Below are 20783 nucleotides of genomic sequence, written 5' to 3' on the forward strand. Positions count from 1 at the left end.
ATAAATTTATACTGCAAACAGATTGAGGGAGCTAATTAGCTCTTATCAGACAGTGCACCTTTAAAAACAGACATAAATCACTGGACAGATTGTGAGGCAGCAGAGGCATAGCTCTGTACTGAGTGTCTGCGTCTGTCCTCTGAACAAACACAGTCCATGGCCACTGTTGTTGTAGTAGGGGATGACCACTGTTGGTTTTAGGCCTCCATTTTCACAAGTTTTTACTTATTTTTCTTTCTGTTTATGCAAAACTGTGAAAACACACAAAGTCTACAGTCATGGCTGAAGATGCTGATATGTGTCAGTGTGATTGCATTGAATGACTTTAGGACGTTGATGAGTTATATATTTGTTCCCATCCCTCCAAATCATCTACACGTTGTCTGGAATACACTTTATCAAATTTGTCACCAATGTGACATTCATGCTTCAGATTTTGAATATATGAATAATAGAGAAGCACAAAGGATCTTTGAGTTAAACTGTTCCATAATCGTGTTTTGGCTGAAGTGTACGTGTGATATAGGACACTGGGGATATATCCTGTCCAGTGTGCTGTTTGGGTAAAAAAGTGAGGATATTTGGATGACTAGATATAAAGATGAATATCGCTATGAAGAAAGAATCTGACAGCCCAAACAGGAGTGGCTCGTGGTGGTCTTTAGGGTGGAAGGTATAGACATGATTATATACATCTGTGTTGTAATTCTATGGCATTCTTTGAGGAGGAGTTCTTTATCATCCATGTCCATTTGCACTGACCCATGGTCCGTTGAGCTGGGGTGGGTGTGTAGGTAGGTGGTGGTAGGGTGGGATTGCTGGGTCTCCTCAGAGTGTCTAAAATGTTTACAAACACCATCATCCTAAGTGTGGTCTGTACAATAGCGGAGAGCGGTGGAATCATTCAGCGCTGCTGGAGGAATGTGTGGAAGACAAGTGAAGAATCTTTGCATTCCTGTGCTACTGCAAACACAGGAGTCCCATACAGAAGATTAACTCTTTGTGTCAACAGTCAAGGAATCTCCCTCTCTCAGACCCAACTAAATATAAAAGCCCATCTCTCTTAAAGAGAAAATCTCCATGCATCCTGGATCCTGAACCCATGGAGAAGGGTATTAAATGTTCCTGTTAAAAGGGAATATAAATGTTTGCTTTGCTCCAATGACTCTGTACATCCTGAGTACTTTCAGTGACACTTTCTCAGCCAGAGGATGTCATGGTTGGAGACAAGAACCTTCTGTATCTCACAGAAGTACCAGGATTCTCATACCCAAGAGGCTGAAAATGGATCGACTGTGCAACATCAACAATAATATACTCTCAGCAAAGCTGCCTTGGTGGTGAACTATTTCTTTTTTAGTTGCATTGTGGGACTAATCAGTCTCCCTGAAATCAGACTATGGAGTCGGTTGGGGCGGGGAGATCGGAGAGGATTTCTAGTTTGACAGTGACTGCCAAAGAACCTAGTGTCCTTTCTAATGAAAATGTCATCAGTGACACTCATTCTGTATGTTGGCAAATTTGTAATGTCTACATCCTAACAGCCTGACAATTAGGGACCATTTTCGTCTCCCTAAACAGTGACATATGGTTGAGAAGAGCCTGATCTGTCCAACAAATGTCAAAGGTTTCATACAATTATCAAGAAGTTGGGGCTATGAATGGAAAACTCTACCCCATAAGGAAACAGCATATACTGTACCTCCACGAGTTCTATGAAGTATTTCCAAGGAGGAGAGAAGGAGGAGTGTATCAAGGCTAAAGGGAGATGGAGGGAAACCAGAGGGGAGGGGATTTAAATGGGCAACATGTTGAGAGGCAGTGAGAGGCAATTAATAGCAAGTATGTCACTTTACCGAGGAAATGAACAGAGCGAGAAGACCATTCAGATTATCCAGGTTACAAAGTGTGACAGCTGGCTCCTCGTGCACTTTTTGAATGTATATATAATTACAACTTTTGGAAAGATATTTATAGATTTATGGACTTGCTGATTTGGTAGACACGTTCTTCTTAACATATATTTTGTTTTTGTAAGCTACTTTAAAAAGGCAAAAATATTACTGTATTTTTTTGTGTCTATTTGTTTTTTGCATATTAAATTACACAAATGCATATCAACTTACTTTCTGAGAGCATTGTTCTGTAGCCTGATCAACTCGTCAGGTTACACTCATCCCGCATGACGATGCGCTCATTGCCTCACGATTATTGAAGAAGGAACGAGCGAGAAGCGTCTCCTCTGCAATTTATTCTCTGGACTGGAGGGTTATTACCAGAATCTCCACGCCGCTTATCTGCACGTTGGTGGATTTCGCTTGCATTGTAAAACTTCAGAATCTGGCCTTCTGACAAGAAACACGAAATGAAACCCTTTGCCTCGTTTGTCATCCAGATTGCGGTGACGCTCCAACTTCAGCTTTCACCTGCTCAGGTATGTTATGCTTCAATATGCTATACAGAACTCAGTACAAATGTTATAATCATTTTCATTTTTATTCAAGATACGATTCATAGCCCAGGCTATCCAGTTTATTGCGATATACCAATACGGCATATGATTGGCCCATATATTTGAGGATAGGCCTAATAAATTATTATTTGTGTGATTATAATGACAATTATGATTATAGTTATTCATATTATTAATAGGCTAATATTAATAATATCTATATATGTTTTATTACACTGGTATTGACATATTAGATTAGCATATCTATGAACTTTACGAACACTTCTTTCTAACAGGCACAGCAGAAGCCTTTCAGACCACTATGTGTGATGGCTCATTGTGTCTTGATACTATGATCCCTTTTTGAACACGTGCCATGCTGAAACAGTTGAGTCATGAGGTGGAACGTGACAAACTGCATCCCTCTCTGACTCAGACATGAGAGGTTTTCACAGGGTTTCCAGGCTAATTGAAAAACTTCATGAATGATATGCAGTAATGGATATCTTCAGCATGTTCATTGATTTCTTTATGAACTGTTCAGATGAAACTCTGCCTGTCTCTGACTACTCTCTCTGTCCCTCAGCCTAATTAATTTAATCTGCCAATTTCAGAGTTAGAAAAGAAAACCATTGTCTTCAAATGTCCACCTCCAGGAAGGCAGGGGAGGTATGAGTATCAGAGCCTGGTATTTCTGTTAGATGTTTAGAGACTTGGCAATGTCACTCTGGTCAAAATGGCAGGAAAGTGCAGTAACACAAAATTCACCTCTGCCCTTTTCACCTCACCTGCTACAAGCTGTAATTGTCTCTCCATCTTTCCTCTCAGCTTGACAACTGGAGAATGCACAATAATGATTGTGTGTGCGTGTATTCATGTGTGTCCTCTGTGACTATACAGTATACTTATTATCACAAAGCTGGTCTGTGTTTTCTGCCTTGGCGTTGCCAGACTTTAGCCTTAGTCCCAAAATGTATGGCAATACATTTTCCCAGAACTGATAGTGAGGCCCCATTCAAAGTCTTGTACCATGCTGCAATAACACTTGTAAGTGGACATGTCACCGGACATTGGCATATGTGTTCCTGCATCAGAGAACCCATTCAGTCTCTCTCTTCCTCTTAAGGTGAGCAATTGCTGGCCCTGTCTACACTGCAGCTAAGTCCCTGGCCTCTCATGTTTAATGCAGAGCAGGTCGCCTCCCAGGGCCCATTCACAACCATTGTCTCACTGTTCATAGACTGACTCTGCCTATTGGTCTGAATGGCATTGCAGTGGCTTCCCTGTGCCAGCAGGCGTGTGTGAATGAGGAGACTTGAGTTTCACTGCACTGAGACTCAGCTGTGCTTGAAGCATGGGGCGACCAGAGCTGCACGTCCCTCTGGGTTTTCCATGCAGAACAGAGCCCTGGGTCAGAACTCAGAGGGAGAGACTGGCTGGCTGGCTGGCTACTACAGGAACAGGAGTCAGTAGGAGAGTGGGAGTCTGGGAGGCCAGAAGAGAGGCAGAGGCAGAGGCAGGGGCAGCGGAGAGGCAGGGGCAGCGGAGAGGCAGGGGCAGAGGAGAGTCAGAGGAAAGGCAGAGGAGAGGCAGTGGCATAGGAGAGGCACGGGCAGAGGAGAGACAGGGGCAGAGGAGAGGCAGAGGAGAGGCAGGGGCACAGGCAGAGGAGAGGCAGGGGCAGAGGAGAGGCAGAGGCAGGTGCACCGGAGAGGCAGGGACAGGGGAGAAGCAGAGGCAGGGGCAGTGGAGAGGCAGAGGCAGAGGCAGAGGAGAGGCAAGGGCAGGGGCAGAGGAGAGGCAGGGGCAGCGGAGAGGTAGAGGCAGGGGCAGCGGAGAGGCAGGGGCAGGGGCAGAGGCAAAGGCAGGGACCGCCACATCATAAATACTAATCCACATGGTCAGCTCATGGCCTGCTTAGTCAAAACATGAGGGGTGAGAAAATCCAGCTCTCTTAACACGTATCAGGAGATGGGGAATGTAAACTACACAACCATGACATACATCATACAGTAAACGAAACCTTTAGAATAAACACTGAAAAAATATATAAATGCAACATGTAAGGTGTTGGTCCCATGTTTCATGAGCTGAAATAAAAGATCCCAGAAATGTTCCATACGCACAAAAATATTATTTCTCTCAAATTTTGCGAACAAATTTGTTTACATCCCTGTTCGTGAGCATTTATACTTTGCCAAGATAATCCATCCACCTGTCAGATGTGGCATATCAAGAAGCTGATTAAACTACATGATCATTACACAGGTATACCTTGTTCTGGGGACAATAAAAGGACACTCTAAAAGGTGCAGTTTTGTCACACAGCACAATGCAACAGATATCTAAATTTTTGAGGGCGTGTGGAATTGGCATGCTGACTGCAGAAATGTCCACCAGAGCTGTTACCAGAGAATTGAATGTTAATTTCTCTACCATAAGCCGCCTCAAACAGCGTTTTAGAGAATTTGGCAGTACGTCCAACCGGCCTCACAACTGCAGACCACGTGTATGGTGTCGTGTGGGCGAGCAGTTTGCTGATATCAACGTAGTGAACAGAGTGCCCCATGGTGGCGGTGGAGTTATAGTGTGGGCAGGCATAAGCTCTGGACAACGAACACAATTGGATTTTATCTATGGCAATTTGAATGCAAAGAGATAGCTTGACGGGATCCTGAGGCCCATTGTCGTGCCATTCATCCGCCACCATCACCTCATGTTTCAGTATGATTCATTATGTTGCGTGTTGCGTTTATATTTTTGTTCAGTGTATACTTTATCTCACTTCTCAATGTCACCTTGCTATACTGTACTACATTAAAACAGTGCTCTTCTGGGAGAGGGCCTGGATGGAATTCTGTTAAACTTCTGCCCTGCTAATGCTGAATACAGTCAATGCTGTTATAGGGGCTGCCGGGGAAATCCTGAGTGTTTATACACAGTGATGTAGTGTTGGTCCAGTTTATGTTTCCAGATCACCGCAAAATTGTCAGATGAGTGTAAAACCATCTTCCTGCAGTTATTCCAAGATAAGGCATTTTACTTACCCTTTTAGGAGTCGCGATATGCTGTTTTTACATGCAGCAATAAATTATTTCCAGACGTCTCACACAGTAGCCAAAGGAGGATAATCAGCATTTTCTCCTTCTTCCCCATCCCACACACTTCATGATGAATTCATCATATGCAGCATTCCTAGGGAACTCCCTGCGTTAGCTCTGAGGATAACAATCAGATCATAATGTGTCTTTTTGCACGTCTTCATCTAACCAGAAACATTCAATCTTACTGAATGTGACGTGTCACTTGAGTACCATGTCTGGATGGACTCTGGGTAATGGCCTATTTGAGCAAGCTTAAACAAGGTACCAAAACTTAAACAAAGTGTTTATGCTTTGGACACAGTATGCTGTTTGAGGTCATCCTCAATAGGGTTAGCTAGGATACACTTAGTGGAGAGAGTCATTCTGCTTATGTGAAGAGGAGGTCTGGGATGTAGGTATCTACCCTGCTGGGCCCACAGTAAACCATTCTTCAGGCAGGCCAACCAGAATGGAAAAGCAAACATTAGCCATGTGGTTGGGGAGACCATTTATAAATGTCCCTCTCCTGCTCTGGCTCTTTCAGGCTGGAGTGTTTCTCCACTCTTAATTGATGATGATGGTTTCTCGTCAGTGTCGTGGCTGCCACTGTTGACAAAGTTTTTTTTATGACTCTCACTGTGACTCCTGTCCAATATGAGAGTTCAGGCTGACTGGGCCATGAAGAGAAGTGTTTACAAACCTGGGCCGATTACTCATCCTGCTCCTTTCGTACGAACAAAGGCGCATTAAAAAGGAACTTGTGCCGTGCTTGACTGTGTAACCGGTATGAAATGGCTAGCTAGTTAGCAGTACTTGCTAGTAGCGTTCAATCGGTGACGTCACTCGATCTGAGAGCTTGTAGTCATTTTTTCCTTGCTCTGCTTTTGTGGAGTTATTATTAATGATGCTTCGTGGATGACCGTTGTTGATGTGTTCAGAGGGTGCCTGGTTTAATCCCAGGTTGGGGCAAGGACAGGGACGGAAGCCAACCTGTCACAAGTGCTGGTGTGAGTGAATGTGTGTCTGACTGTCTGTGCTTCTCTGTGTGTGCATATGTTTAAGTGTGTACTTTTGTCAGCGATCCATTTATTAGAGCCAGTCAGAATTGTAGATGGGTTATCTCAATACAGTCAGGGTGGGTTTCCCTTTTGAACAGTGGTGGCCTGGCTGTCTCACTGTCTGATGATCATCCAGTCATCAACCCCCTCTTTCATAAGGTACACAGTCCCCATGTTTGCTATCCACCAGTTGTGTTGCTCACATTCCATATATTTTCTGCTCTGTCTTTCCTGTTGTATGCATTATTAGCACTTACTGCCCTGGGCACAGAGATGGAGGGTACTGACGGTGGTGAGTGTAAAATAACAACAGCAGCGCTGTGTGTGTACCAGCACTGACATCCTGTCTGCACTAGCTGCATTCACACTAAGGAGCAATGACTGCACTCCAATCGGCCCGCTGCCCTGACAGTAAGACAGTTTTCAACACCTACTAACAAAACCATGGGAATGGTCTCAATGATATTGCTTTCCTTATAACAGATTCTCTATGAGGATGGTTGGATGTGGATGAGGAAGTAAGAATTTCACAACAGTGGTGGCTTTTTCATAATGTTCTCCTCTATAGTTGATTATCTGTGCATTAAAAGCCTCTATGATGAAGGAACGGGTGCAAGACTGTTCCACTGTCTCCATTCCAAGAAGAGGGTTTGTGTTAGATGATCATTTCCCTCCTTGTTTACCTCATTTGACTCTGTGAGAGAGTGCAATCCTCTGATTTGGGGGAAGGTCTTTATCATAACATTTCACAGTTGATTCATTTCCCGAGCGTCCCTGAGCTGGAGCACAGAGGAAAGCATGGCCTCCAGTGCCCGGTGCTGTTAGTGTGAGTGAGTGAGTAAGTGAGTGAGTGAGTGAGTGAGTGAGTGAGTGAGTGAGTGAGTGAGTGAGTGAGTGAGTGAGTGAGTGGTGAGTGAGTGAGTGAGTGAGTGAGTGAGTGAGTGAGTGAGTGAGTGAGTGAGTGAGTGAGTGAGTGAGTGAGTGAGTGAGTGAGTGAGTGAGAGAGTGAGTGAGTGAGTGAGGAGATTATTCTGTACAGGTGTCTCCTTTACATCAACACTCGGAGCAAAACAATATTTGAGTCTGACCATCTGTGTCACATACAGCCAATTACCCCGGCCGATACTGAAGAGATGCAGCTATTTATACACTGGCACTGTGGTAGCCGACACAGCCAGGCCACAAAGTAAACACCTGAGACTTCAGATGACACAGCAGACAACTGGTCACACTCTCTCTCTAGGATCACAAACTCAAAATCATGCACGCAGGCATGCACATACACACACACACGCACGCAGATCAATTCCACCTTTCTCTAACTCCCTCCTCATGTGAGCTCATGTGATCCAGACTAAATGAATGAGCATACCAGACTGTTTGGACATACAATGGCAGGGCGCTGCTGCCTGTCATGGCTGTTGTAGTTGCTACGTTGTTATAGTGACAAAGAGCCCCCTTTTACTCCTCTTTAGTTATAAATACCCGTCCCAGGGGAGAAGTGCAATCACAATCAGGAAATATGGATTTCTCCTTCCTCCTACGGAGGGGGGTGGGGGGGTGGGGGGGAGCGGTGGCGCTCAGGGCAGCAGTCCACTCACCAGACTTTAATCTCCCATCTGGCTGTAATTTACTATGGTTTACACAGGGTGTACACCATTTACTGTAATAAGGACCACAATTACCGCTGGTCAGCCTTATCTGTGTGTGTGTGTGTGTGTGTGTGTGTGTGTGTGTGTGTGTGTGTGTGTGTGTGTGTGTGTGTGTGTGTGTGTGTGTGTGTGTGTGTGTGTGTGTGTGTGTGTGTGTGTGTGTGTGTGTGTTCTAGCGTAAATATGGAATGTATGGGGGAAATGAGCTCTAAAACATCATTTAATATGTTTAAATAGGCCTTTACAGCATTTAACACATTTAAATAGGCATTTACAGATGTAGGATCTTAATGTTAGCCAGTTTGCTACAGCAAGAAAAACAATCCTGCAGCAACAGGAAATGTGAATTATATTATTATTATATAATTAATGGACAATTTTCTAGAGGTTGATACATTTTTCAAGGGAAAATCAAGTCTGAAATTTCAAAGTGGAAATTACAAACTTCAGAAGCCTCTTTAAACCTCAAATACTTTGCAAAACCTCCCTCCTGCAACAGGGTGATCAAATTAAGATCCTACCCTGTACCTATAGAGCTAATTTTCTTGTAGGTTGCACCCAGTAAACTACTGTACTACCGGTAGATTCCATTTTAAAGGTTTTGGTTTTCAGAGCAGTGTTTTTCCAGACAGTAATCCCACCCTTCATCAAATTAATACATCACAACCCATTAGCAAAACATACAGTAGGGTTTTACGTTTCTCCCTACAGATGTTGGATCTTAATTTGAGCCAGTTTGCCACAGCAGAAAAATAATCCAGCAGCAACAGGAAATGTTAATTATGTGGATGTGCATCATTTTTGTACGGGTTGATACATTTTACGTTCAAGTCTGGAAAGAGGAAATTACAAACTTTAGAATACTTTTTCAATCTTGAATACACTACAAGTTTGCATTTCCTGCTTTGCAGGAAAGATCTCATCAACAAAAGAGTGATCAAATTAAGATCCTACATCTGTAACTGGATACTTATGTTCCTAAAACACACCATAAACCAGCTGCTCTCCCCCTCCTCCCCCTCCTCCATTAATACTTTTCCATTATGACAAGCCCAAGAAGCACTACTCCTTAATGAGTTGATTTTTGGCTCTCCAGTTTTTTTAATGATCTTACAATGTTTATATTTTACCTGCATCCTAAAATATATCCTGAATATGCTGCATATACTGCTGAGATATTTCCATGTGTGTTCAGTCAGTGTTGGTTTAGTGGGGTTTGGGGAATGCTCTCTGATCATGGAGTTATGATCTGACCATCCTAGAGCTCCAGCTGGACAGTGTCAGACCCACAGGGGGGCTGCTGTCATTGGGGCTATGTTCACCTAATATATACAAAACAGAGTGCTACTCTCCCTTTCAGCCAGTGGCGATGGATACGGCCTTACACCGACTCATTGATGATCCTCGTAATTCATTTTATAGTCATGGATTTGTGGAATCCAATGTTTAAGAGGAAATGCTCATAAGGAAAAAATGCCCGGTTAATAAGGGAATTACTACTCAAACGTCAATTTTTTTGTTTATCTGTTTCTTGCTTTGCTAGTGTGGGCTCAAGTTTAGAGGCAGGCTCACCATTCAGCAGGAGACCTACAACATGACACAGTTCCAGGAGGGTAGTTTCTGGGCTCCACTGGACTGGGTCCTGAGGTGGGCGTGGGATGTTGGCTGGTTTTCCCCTAGCCCCCTAACCCCTACACTCACTGACCTGCAACACATCCAAGGCCTGTCAACCCACAATGGCATTGCCACAGATTCAGAGCAACTTCAATTGTGCCTGGCCTTTCCCCCTTCCCTGTCCCTTTCCTTGAAAAAGCTTAGGTGAAAGACATAGAAGGAATATGATCCCTTCTGTCCTGTGTCTTTTCTACACTGTAATGAGACACACTATCACTGTGATATTTTGGGGCTGGTGTGTGTCTGTTGAATATCAACTGCCATTTTTGCTTTCACTCCCCTATCAAGACTGACATGGGTGAAGATGTCCTTATTGTCCCAAGCGGGCCTGTTACTATACTATCTCTTTCTAGTTTCTAAGTCTGGCTCTTCTGTCCTGTAATGTCTGGCCAGCTCACACTGTACTGTAGCAGTTTGACAGTCCAACAGGAGATGAGACAGACAGACAATGTAATCAAGTTCAGTGTAACCTCCACCATTACAATCACTCTCAGGGGAGGAAGAGGTCTTGTCTATTTGGACATGCTGCTATGCTATTAAGTCTTTGATGTGTGTTATGAACAGGAATGTGATTTGATTTGGCGAAACCTCTTGCAGGGCTCATAAGAGGTTATACACAGGGCTGTTCCTGAGCAATATTATCCCATTTCATGGGACTTTTCATCTTTTAATTTTTCAAATGTCATAGTTATTGCCACAGTCTCCCATTAACTCCTGGACCTCTCAGTGCAAGGAATCAAAATAAGTAGTGTTTGTCTGTAGTTCAGTCATTATGTACCAAGTTGTTGCGATTCATGTGGTTGTAATTATCAGTTCAGTCATAGCAATAAACTAACAGGGCATCTCCGCATCTCATCTGAGACTCACATCTAAAAAGTCATTAATGACAATTTTTGTTTAGTCTCCATTTAATTTTATTTTTGCTCCTTAAACTTCCTCTCTGCCTCCCACAGATGGCTTGGAGAGAGGAGGTTAACAATGACACATCTCAGCTGTGTGGGAGTCAGGACAGAGAAGAGTTATGTAGTGTGTGGAGCATGCGCCACCAGCACAGGGCACGGAGTGTGCAGCCCAGGCAGGCCCTCATGTCTGACCCAGGGAGGGAGGGAACACACAGCAGCTAGAGTTGTTTCATAATGCAGGAGAGAGGGCGAATCAGATGCAGGAGAGAGAGTGAATCATTTCAAAGTATTTGTGTGTACTCTAAAGTTGGGTATCAGGCCTGTTCTGAACAATACCTAAGAGAAACCTTTCCAGACACATTACATTAGCAGTTACAGATACCCCTTACAGTGAAGTGCACCAGTGTCCTGTCAGAGGGAGCAGTTTAGTATAGAGTACAGTAGCACTCAGCACTTGATAAACGGATGTGAAGAGATTACCATGCAAACCTCTCCAGCAAATACTGGGCAAGGCATAGAAGGGCTGAGATGGGCTGGAAAGCTTGAACCCTGCTACACCTTCAGCATGTAGTCAGACAGTGAGAATGGCCTTTCTCTGGGAGCCCTCTGGCCCAGCACCAGCCCATTGACCGACAGACAGACCCCCTCCAGCATCCAGCCCATTGACCGACTCCATTGGCAAGTTTCCATCTGAGATTTACCCCAGTGTTTTACGCAAAATACTGACTTTTCTGTTTCCATCTACGTGTCTCACTGGGCCATGGCTCTGGTGGACTTGCTCTCACTTGGGGCTAAAGCCAAGCCACTGTACTTTTCAGCTGTCATTTACATAACAATGGCTAACTGTGAACTTTAACATCTTCTAACAAAATAATTGTCTTGATGATGCAGAGATTGTTGATTCGGCTCGCCCCAAGTCTTTAGTGTCACACTCCTGTTGAAAACATAAAAACACTAGAGCTTACATTAACATAAAACACTGGCGACCCACTGGTGCTGGGTAAGTCTTAGGTGGAAGTGCAGCACATGAGTGCTGTATTAGGCCTACTGCTTCTAAAATCTCCATGGAATTGATATAGAATTCTCTTCTGATAGCCCTATGGGACACAGGTCAGCTGTTCAATACCTATTACTACAGCACATAAAAATGTAGGCTATGGTCTTATTCTACGTGTCACATCTGCTCCTGCAACGCCCTCTACTGCTCATCCTGTGAGTCCTTGACCTGCCGCCACTCCCCCTGTACTCTCTCCCTCTCCCTCTCTCTCTCTCTGTGTGTGTGTGTGATTGTGTGGGCGGAGACAGGTGTGCTGGAGTAAGAGCAGATCCCCACCAGCTGCAACCTGTTCCATAATCAAGACCTCTACAAATACTCAGCTCTGCCACTTCCACGCCGCCAGATCGTAATCTCTGCTCAGTCAGTCTGTGTTTTGAGCCGATTGTTACTATACAGATCCTGTTGTGCCTGTTTCCCTGCCTGGCGCTGTTTTCCTCTCTGCTACAGTTCTGCCTGCTCTGACTCTGGTCCCTGTCTCCTGTCCCACGTCTCGTCATCCTGCTACTCTGTCCTGGATTCCCCACTCTACTACTCCCTTGGATTCCCCCCGGACCTGCTTACCCTGTCTCAACCCCTCTCGCTCCAGCCTTAGCCTCTGCATCTAGTTTCCAGCAACCCGGCAGAGCTTCCCCTGACCTGCACTCCATCTTCCCCGTGTTCCAATAAATACCTTGGTTACTTCATCCCCGTCTCCTCGTCTGAGTCTACTCTTGGGTTCCTCTGTTTCACTCCGTGTAACACTACGCCAAGGGGGTCAATTTATATGCCTCAGACAAGCTGTGGGAATGAGACATACAGTAGATATTTAGAAGCTGTGGTAATCCCAGAGTGAGACAAGACTAAGAACAGTTTCCCAGTTTATACTAAGTAATTTTGCAATCAGACAAGGGCCAGTTTTTTTTTGACCTGAATCATCTACCAAACTCTTCTCACATCCTCAGACACACACACACACACGAAGTAAGGAGTTGTTACGTAAGGATCCTCATGCAGCCCTGCTAATCTGCCAAACATTTGTGGGCAGCTTGCTCTCCTGCTCACAGCCACAGATGGTGCCGAGAGGCACTGGTGGACGTACCATAAGGCAGAAGATGCAATTGCATCAGGTCTCACATAATCACATTCTATTGGTCACATACACATATTTAGCAGATGATATTGCGGGTGTAGTAAAATGCTTGTGTTCCTAGCTCCAACAGTGCAGTAGTATCTCACAGTTCACAACAATACACACAATCTAGAAGTAAAAGAATGGGGCCTCATGAGCTGGGCGTACATAGCGTCCGAACGGTTTGTGCTACACACTAATATGATGACCCCTCTATGGAAATATGAGACTCTCACAAACACGATGGTGCTCTATGACACTCGTGTCACGGGACTCGTCTGAAGGTAATCCAGTACCGTGCCAAATTTTTGGTGGAAGTGAATAGGGTGTTTCCATGTAAAAGTTATACAGGTATTTCCACTTTTAAATTTATTTCTGAACTTTCTTATACTATATCTCTCAGATATAGAAAACTTCTAGAGACCCCTCTTGAGGCTCCTGTGCCTGGGGCCTCCAAATCTCCAAGTATGCCCCTGCCAAGAGGCTGCCTTATTGTGTCCAGACTCAAGGCTTACCCCAGGCTCGGAAAATCCACAGCAAATCCTCCCAGCCCCACCACACACCAAAAGGCAAGCCAGCCCTGGGCCAAAAAGCCCTTGTGATGTGGTGGAGTGGAACCCCTCCCAAACCACATGAAAACCCAAGCAAAAGAAAGGCCCAAATCATATGCCAATTAACTCTGGGAAAGGATTTATAGAATGACCTCCGCATTTGGTGGACAGGGTATAAAGACATTAACTTCTATGTGCTAGGTGGGACGCTATCCAGTGAAATATCAGGGCGGCAAATTCAAAAACAACAAAATGTCATAATTCAACTTTCTCAAACATACAACTATTTTACACCATTTTAAAAATACACTTCTCCTTGATGTAACCACATTGTCTGATTTCAAAAAGGCTTTACAGCAAAAGCAAAACATTAGATTATGTTAGGAGAGTACATAGACAAAAATAATCACACAGCCATTTTCCAAGCAAGGACATGTGTCAATAAAACCCAAAACACAGATAAATGAAGCACTAACCTTTGACGATCTTCATCAGATGACACTCCTAGGACATTATGTTACACAATACATGTATGTTTTGTTAGATAAAGTTCATATTTATATCCAAAAACAGCATTTTACATTGGCACGTGATGTTCAGAAAATGTATTCCCGCCAAAATGTCCGGTGAATGTACACATCAATTTACAAAAATACTCATCATAAACGTTGACAAAATATATAACAATTATTTAAAGAATTATAGATAGACTACCCCTGGATGCAACCGCTGTGTCAGATTTTAAAATAGCTTTACGGAGAAAGCACATTTTTCAATATTCTGAGTACATAGCTCAGCCATCACGGTGAGCTATTCAGACACCCGCCAAGTTCGGGGCAACCTAAACTCAGAATTAGTATTAGAAATATTCTCTCACCTTTGCTGATCTTCGTCAGAATGCACTCCCAGGACTGCTACTTCCACAAGAAATGTTGTTTTTGTTCAAAATAATCCATATTTATGTACAAATACCTCAGTTTTGTTCGTGCGTACAGATCACTTATCCAAAGGCATAACGCGCAAGCGCGGAACGAGAGACGAAAAGTCAAAAAGTTCCATTACCGTACTTAGAAGCATGTCAAACGCTGTTTAAAATCAATCTTTATGGTATTTTTAACATAGAATTGCGATAATATTCCAACCGGACAATAGCATATTCATTCAAGAAGAAAAAGAAGGAATGGCGTGCTCGCGTGACAGCGCATATCCAATCCCTTTGTTGCCAGGCAGACCACTCAGTAACTGAGCTCCTATTATCTGCCCAGTGACAGGAGAATGCTCAAACCACTTTCTGAAGGCTTTAGACAGCCAATGGAAGCCTTAGGAAGTGCAACGTCACCCCACAGACACTGTAGCTTCGATAGAGAATCAAAAGAAGAACTACAATTCTCATTCTTTCCACTTCCTGCTTGTATTTTTCTCAGGTTTTTGCCTGCCATATGAGTTCTGTTATACTCACAGACACCATTCAAACAGTTGTAGAAACTTCAGAGTGTTTTCAATCCAAATCTACTAATAATATGCATATTCTAGTTTCTGGGCCAGAGTAGTAACCTGTTTAAATTGGGTACGTTTTTCATCCGGCCGTGAAAATACTGCCCCCTAGCCCAGACAGGTTAATCAATGCCTGACTGAGTGGGAAATTACTTAACAATAATGCTGGTGAACTCTGTGGTTAACTGATGTTAGATGTAACCCTTCATATAGGAGAGTAGTGCAGCAGTTTCACAGACAGCACACAAAAGCCACCCACTTGCAGACCCACAGTGGGCCTACCCATGGACCCACAGGGGGACTACCCACGAGCCTACCCACGGGTTCAACGGGAGGCCACCCACGGGCCTATAGGGAGGCTACCAAAGGGCCTACCCACGGGCCCACAGGGGGGCTATCCATGGGCCTACCCACGGGACCACAGGGGGGCTACCCACGAGCCTATGTTGGGGGAAAGTGATTACCCCAAGGATCAGTAACAACCAGGTGTTCCCCGGTGGTTGTGTGCAGAATATCAGGAGATACTGGGAGAACTACCAGGTTTGAGGGTTTCTGTGCTCCCTGCTTGTGACTTTGTAATATCTCTTGTATCTCTGTAATGTCTCCTGATGTTGAGCAGAGATCCTGAACCCTCCACCTCTTCACCTACAGCTCAGGCCTGGCTGCCACAGGAAACTGAGAGGTACTTAGGAGGAAGTGTGCATGTCAGGCATCTGCTGTCACGATAACAGATGGATTATCAATATGAAAGCTGGACAGGCATTCCTTTTCCTTCACATTGTTTGGACATATTTGGCTGACGGCAGCAAACCCCTGACAGCTACTATCCTCACTATCTGACTTATTCTGGTCCACAGCAAGAAGGAAGGCATTTCTGTGATGATCCGTTTGTGTCACAAACAGACCTCAATGCATTATTCTATCTGACTGTGTGTCTTTGCTTGTGTGCTGTTTTTTTCCATTGTAGGCTATGGTAACTGTTGCACCAGCATTGTAACACACACAGTAGTTGGGTGGATACTCAGACAGTATATCAAAAATAATTTCATCACAGAAACTCAAAACGGGTGTAGATGACAAATTGAGGAAGCAGGTTGTTGGTCGCCTGTCTGTCCAGTGGTCCTGCTGGAGGATATTTGACCAAATGGAGATTTCTCTTCCTGAGCTCATAAGATGGAGTCACCCAGAGGTTTTGTGTTATTGCAGCTCTATGAGAAATGCATACTGTTTATCATTGGATGATGGGAAAAATGAAGACAGAGGGGGAAGCAGAGGGGGAAGCCGCCAATGGGAAAATAAATAGAGAGCTGAATCTTACACCACAGGAAACACGTTTTTAACTTGAACAGTTGGATGTGCTGTATAAGAGACTGGATCTGGTGCTTGCCAAACAGAGTTTCCCGTTGAAGGATTCATGAAAAAGCTGCTCCATCCCCGTCTCCTTGTATTTCCAATCTTAACCACTAGAGGACATAGCTGTATTACAGTAAAGTCAGGCCAATACATTGGGGTGTTACTGTATGAAACTCTTTCCAGAACTGTAACTATCAAAGACAAGCATAATGTTTATGTGTAGCTTCTGGCAGCGCAGTAGATCTTCCAAGTCCCTATATATTGCCTGTGATGGCTGGAAAGTTTTATTTGTCAAATAAATTATAGTGTCCAGGTGCTTTTTTAAAACCCTTGTCTGTTTTGTTTTACAGATTATGCCCTCATCCAGCTCAAACAGCACAACTGGAGGTAAGAACTTTCTCTGCATTTCTACTACACAAATGAGATAATGGTGATCATATATTTCAAAGCAACATATATTTCATGATTGATGTGTGAGAGTCTTCTGCATTAAAGAGTAGCCTACAGGTGTTCCCGAATATCCATTTTTGGTTTACAGACATTGTATTCCTACAAGCTGTGGTTATTAGTTCTGGGATCCCCATACCACTGCTCCGTGTTGTTCTGTATGGCAAAAGAGACCTTAGGTAATCAAGGACACCCATCCATGCAGCTTGTCTAGCTGACAGACAGATGAAAGAGAAGCTGACGCTCACTATTTTTACAGCCCACATCCTCCTGCCCTAAACCATGGGGTGCTTTCCCCTTATCGTCTTCCCTTGCTGCATAGCCATTTAGTACAGTGAGAGATGTCAATGCTGAAAGACACAAAGTACCACAGCACTCTCTGTAGCTTGTTTTCTCTCAAACCCCTGAATCAGAATCGATTCACCTATTAGCAGTGTAAATATAGGTATTGTTGAACGGCTTTAAGGAATGCACCTTAATTACGGTGGAGGAAGTCAGGTCACTTAATCAGCTCTGAGGGTTGAGAGTTCAGGGTTGAGGGGGTAAGTGAGGACAAGCAGCTAGGGTTTACCCAAGGTCACTGTGTTCCCCCAGCTGTCAGAAGTGGTAATGCAGGGGCTGATGAATGAGGTACTGGGGACACCCCTTTCACACGCTTCCTCACTCCCTCTCTCCCCACTATACTGTAAATCGTTGCACTTATAGTCTGTTAGGAGGATAGAGAAAAACAGCAGGAAAAAAGCAAGACAAGACACTGACAGAGAAGTGTGGGGAAGTTATGGTTAGACCAATGATGGGCCTTTAGAGCTGTATGATGCCGCCATAACCCCGTCTCTCTCCCCACCTCCTCACCACATCTCCTTCACCCCTCCCTGGCCTGTCTGCTTTTATAAACAGCTGTTGTGGTGCCGGGCTCCATGCGGTGACCCCAGGGTCAGCCAAATCCCAGAGGTGCCTGGGGGGCAGCTCAGCTCTTCTCCAGGCAGGTTCTGTTCATAGACATTTTTCCACCGTTTGTTTTCTCTTTCCTCTCTGTTTGTTCTGGCAGAGTTGGGCCCTGTTTTTCTTTCCTGACGATGCTATGGGGACACTTTCACACATATGCTCCCACAGGAAAGCTTGTATTACACAAACCATTTTTCTTAAAAATGATAACAGGATACACACCAGGCACATGACATTTTTTTAAATGTTTCAGCAGCAATATTTGATGAGCGTCCTGAATCTATTTTAAACGATTTGCAGATGGCTCTGTTTTTGCCCTAGTGGTTGCAATAACGTAGACAGTGAGTAGAGTACATTACGGCCAAAAAAACTGTAAAGCAGACAGGGAAATATAAAGGAAGCTGAAAACACACACACATAACTCAGCCAGCTGGTGTGAAAACTCTGCTCGTTGAATTGCACAGTGTTATATGAGACCGGGCTAATGAGGCACACTGTAATTGTGCAAGTGTGCATCTGTCCCGCCTGAAGAGTGTTGAAACTGGTAATCCTCTCTACGTGCAGGTTCAGCACCAGCCATCTCTTCTCTGGTCCAGATCCATCCGGCTGGGGAGCTGCCAGGAGGCAGGAGTGGATGTGGTTGGGGCATCCAGGACTCTGTACAATGGCTTTATGAGCTCATCACCTCTATTCATATGACCTGCGATGGACAGCTGTCTCACCATCTCTCCTCTGTCCTCTCTCTCTCCTCTCCCCCAGTGTTAATGTTCCAGGAGGTGTGGGGTCGTAGTTTCTGCCGGACCATAGAGAAGCTGGTGGAGGTGGTCCAGGAGTACCCCGGGGAGGTGGAGCACATCTATAGTCCCTCCTGTGTGCCCCTGGTGCGCTGCGCTGGTTGCTGTGGCGATGAGAATCTGGAGTGCCATCCTACTCAGACCTTTAATGTCACCATGCAGGTAATAGGGCTCGTCCCTTCTGAGGATGGCTGCCATGTTGTGAGATCATCAGTGTATTATATTTGCATGCCAGGACAAAACATATATTTTTTTTTTACTTTTCTGCCCGCAACATGTTCAACAATTTGTCTTAATTCTCAGCTGTTGAAAATCAAGCCAGGGGAACAGGGTCAAGAATACGTTGAGATGTCTTTTGTGGAGCACCAGACATGTGAATGTAGGTAAGAGACAAAAAGACTTCCTGCTTTGGTAATAATAATTTTGGTAATGTAAATCAGTTGCATTGTAATATGATCTTATGTGAAATGATATGACTGAGTTTTATATAATTAATCTGTGTTGTTCATATTTCATTCTCAGAATCAGGAAGGCTGTGGTGAAAAGTGAAAGGTGAGCATAGCAATTGTCATAATGTCCATTGTAAAGTTTGAGAGTGGGACAGAAATCTTGCTGTCTCTATAACAGTTGATACAAGCATTTCGCTACACTCGCAATAACACCTGCTAACCATGAGTATGTGACCAATAAAATTTGATTTGATGTGATTTATTTGAGCTCATATTGCTGATGTCATTCTGCAGCAGGAGACAAAGAGGAAGAGGAAGAAAAAGAAAGGAGAGACAGAGAGTGAAAGATTGTGACAGGTGAGTAATGATGTCTGGAAAATGAAGGAAAAAATCTGTCCATCGACCACACATTACCCCTTCTACTTCCATGTACAGTAATAATGCCCAACATTTTAATGTGTCATCTATCTTGTTTGTGTCCAAGGTGTCAGCCCCCTCGCAGGTAACTGCAGTAGCAGCCCTACACCTGTTGCAACCGGCATCTCTATTTATTCTCTGCCCAGCGCTGACAGTATCAAGAGTCTTCTAAACACAATACTGTGTCTTTCTGCACCTAGAGACTCAATCAGCTGGGTTGTTATGGTGACTGACAGGCCCTCCAGCCTAGGGGAGTTTTTCTGACTTAAGTTCTACAGGAAGCACATGTTGTTGGGTGAAAAAAACACCTTGGGGACAACTGACCTGGCAGATGTTTCTGTGAAGCGGTGCAATGGAGGACCAAACATTTTAAGGTTTTAGACTAACAATCATGATGGATATGATTGGCATTATTACATGATTATTATTGTTTAGTGTTGTTTTTTATTGCTGTGGTTGTTTTTGCTGGTGATCCCGTTTAAAAATAATAGGTCTACTCATGAATACATGTTCTATTCAAGAAATTGCAATTTTGTTTTAATAAATCTTTAGGACTAACTGACTAACCAAATACTTGTGGTCCTCTCATGGCACGTAGGTTCCTAAGTAGACTAGCAACTCGTTTTCCCAACTGAATGAGTCATATTTAACTTTTTGTCTTGGGGTATAAATCTTTGTAGAATCATACATGGACTATGGATTAGTACAGTTAGTGCTAGCCTTCAGGGTTGGGTAAGTTACTTTCTCATCGTAATCTGTTACAGTTACTAGTTACTGGTCCAAATTTGTAATCAGTAACGTAACTTTTGGATTACCCAAACTCAGTAACGTAATCTGCTTCCCATTAAAAGGCATTAGAAGAAGACAAAAATGATCCATCAAACGCATTTGGTGTGTCATCATAGTGGTCTCTGACTTGTAGACAGACTCGCTAAGGAACAAACTTAAACTTCCACCTTTTTTCAATTTTGAATTGAATGTCATTGAGAAAACAGAAAGGTGTAATTTACATATCCTTTCTGAATTTAAAGTAATCCAAGCAGTAATCATCTAGTTTTTCAAAAGTATCTGTAATCGGATTAGAATATTTTTGCTGGTAGCTGATTACAGGTAAAAACATGTGTAATTGGATTGCGTGTAATCAGTTACTCCCCAACCCTGCAAGCCTTAGGTGGAGACCAGGATGTACTGAGCGCTCAGTAGACACTGCAGCAGTAACAGGACTATACTAGTAGAATATCTCCCTCCAGTGGTTACAGAGGGAATTTTCAGAGTAATGTATTTACAGAAAAGGCAAAGGTTTGTTTCGTATTAAGTCACAGGAGGCTGCTGAGGGGAGGACGGCTC

At 43.9% G+C, this 20783-nt stretch overlaps 1 protein-coding gene across 3 annotated transcripts; it reads left to right on the plus strand.

Moving 5' to 3' along the window:
- Window positions 1-1832: 1832 nt before the first annotated feature.
- Window positions 1833-20007, plus strand: LOC115172588 (vascular endothelial growth factor A). 3 transcript variants are annotated; one of them, XM_029730160.1, is made up of 7 exons: window positions 1833-2434; window positions 16735-16771; window positions 18341-18732; window positions 18874-18953; window positions 19093-19122; window positions 19314-19376; window positions 19504-20007. In XM_029730160.1, exons 1-7 carry the CDS (start codon window positions 2366-2368, stop codon window positions 19523-19525), a joined length of 693 nt encoding a protein of 230 aa, XP_029586020.1. In that variant the 5' UTR covers window positions 1833-2365; the 3' UTR covers window positions 19526-20007. The 3 variants fall into 3 exon arrangements, with proteins under 3 accessions (XP_029586020.1, XP_029586023.1, XP_029586021.1); XM_029730163.1 differs by having other exon boundaries at window positions 18536-18732; XM_029730161.1 differs by lacking the exon at window positions 19504-20007 and having other exon boundaries at window positions 18874-18949; window positions 19314-19352.
- Window positions 20008-20783: the final 776 nt, after the last annotated feature.

Source organism: Salmo trutta, chromosome 33 (genome assembly GCF_901001165.1).
Source record: "Salmo trutta chromosome 33, fSalTru1.1, whole genome shotgun sequence".
Taxonomy (NCBI): Eukaryota; Metazoa; Chordata; class Actinopteri; order Salmoniformes; family Salmonidae; genus Salmo; species Salmo trutta.

Excerpts from the sequence above, each read along its gene's own strand:
- LOC115172588 (XM_029730160.1), top strand. The coding sequence starts at position 2,366 with ATGAAACCCTTTGCCTCGTTTGTCATCCAGATTGCGGTGACGCTCCAA. Across the intron at positions 2,435-16,734 it reads TTCAGCTTTCACCTGCTCAG|ATTATGCCCTCATCCAGCTC; the intron begins GTATGTTATGCT and ends TTTGTTTTACAG. Across the intron at positions 18,954-19,092 it reads CACCAGACATGTGAATGTAG|AATCAGGAAGGCTGTGGTGA; the intron begins GTAAGAGACAAA and ends TTTCATTCTCAG.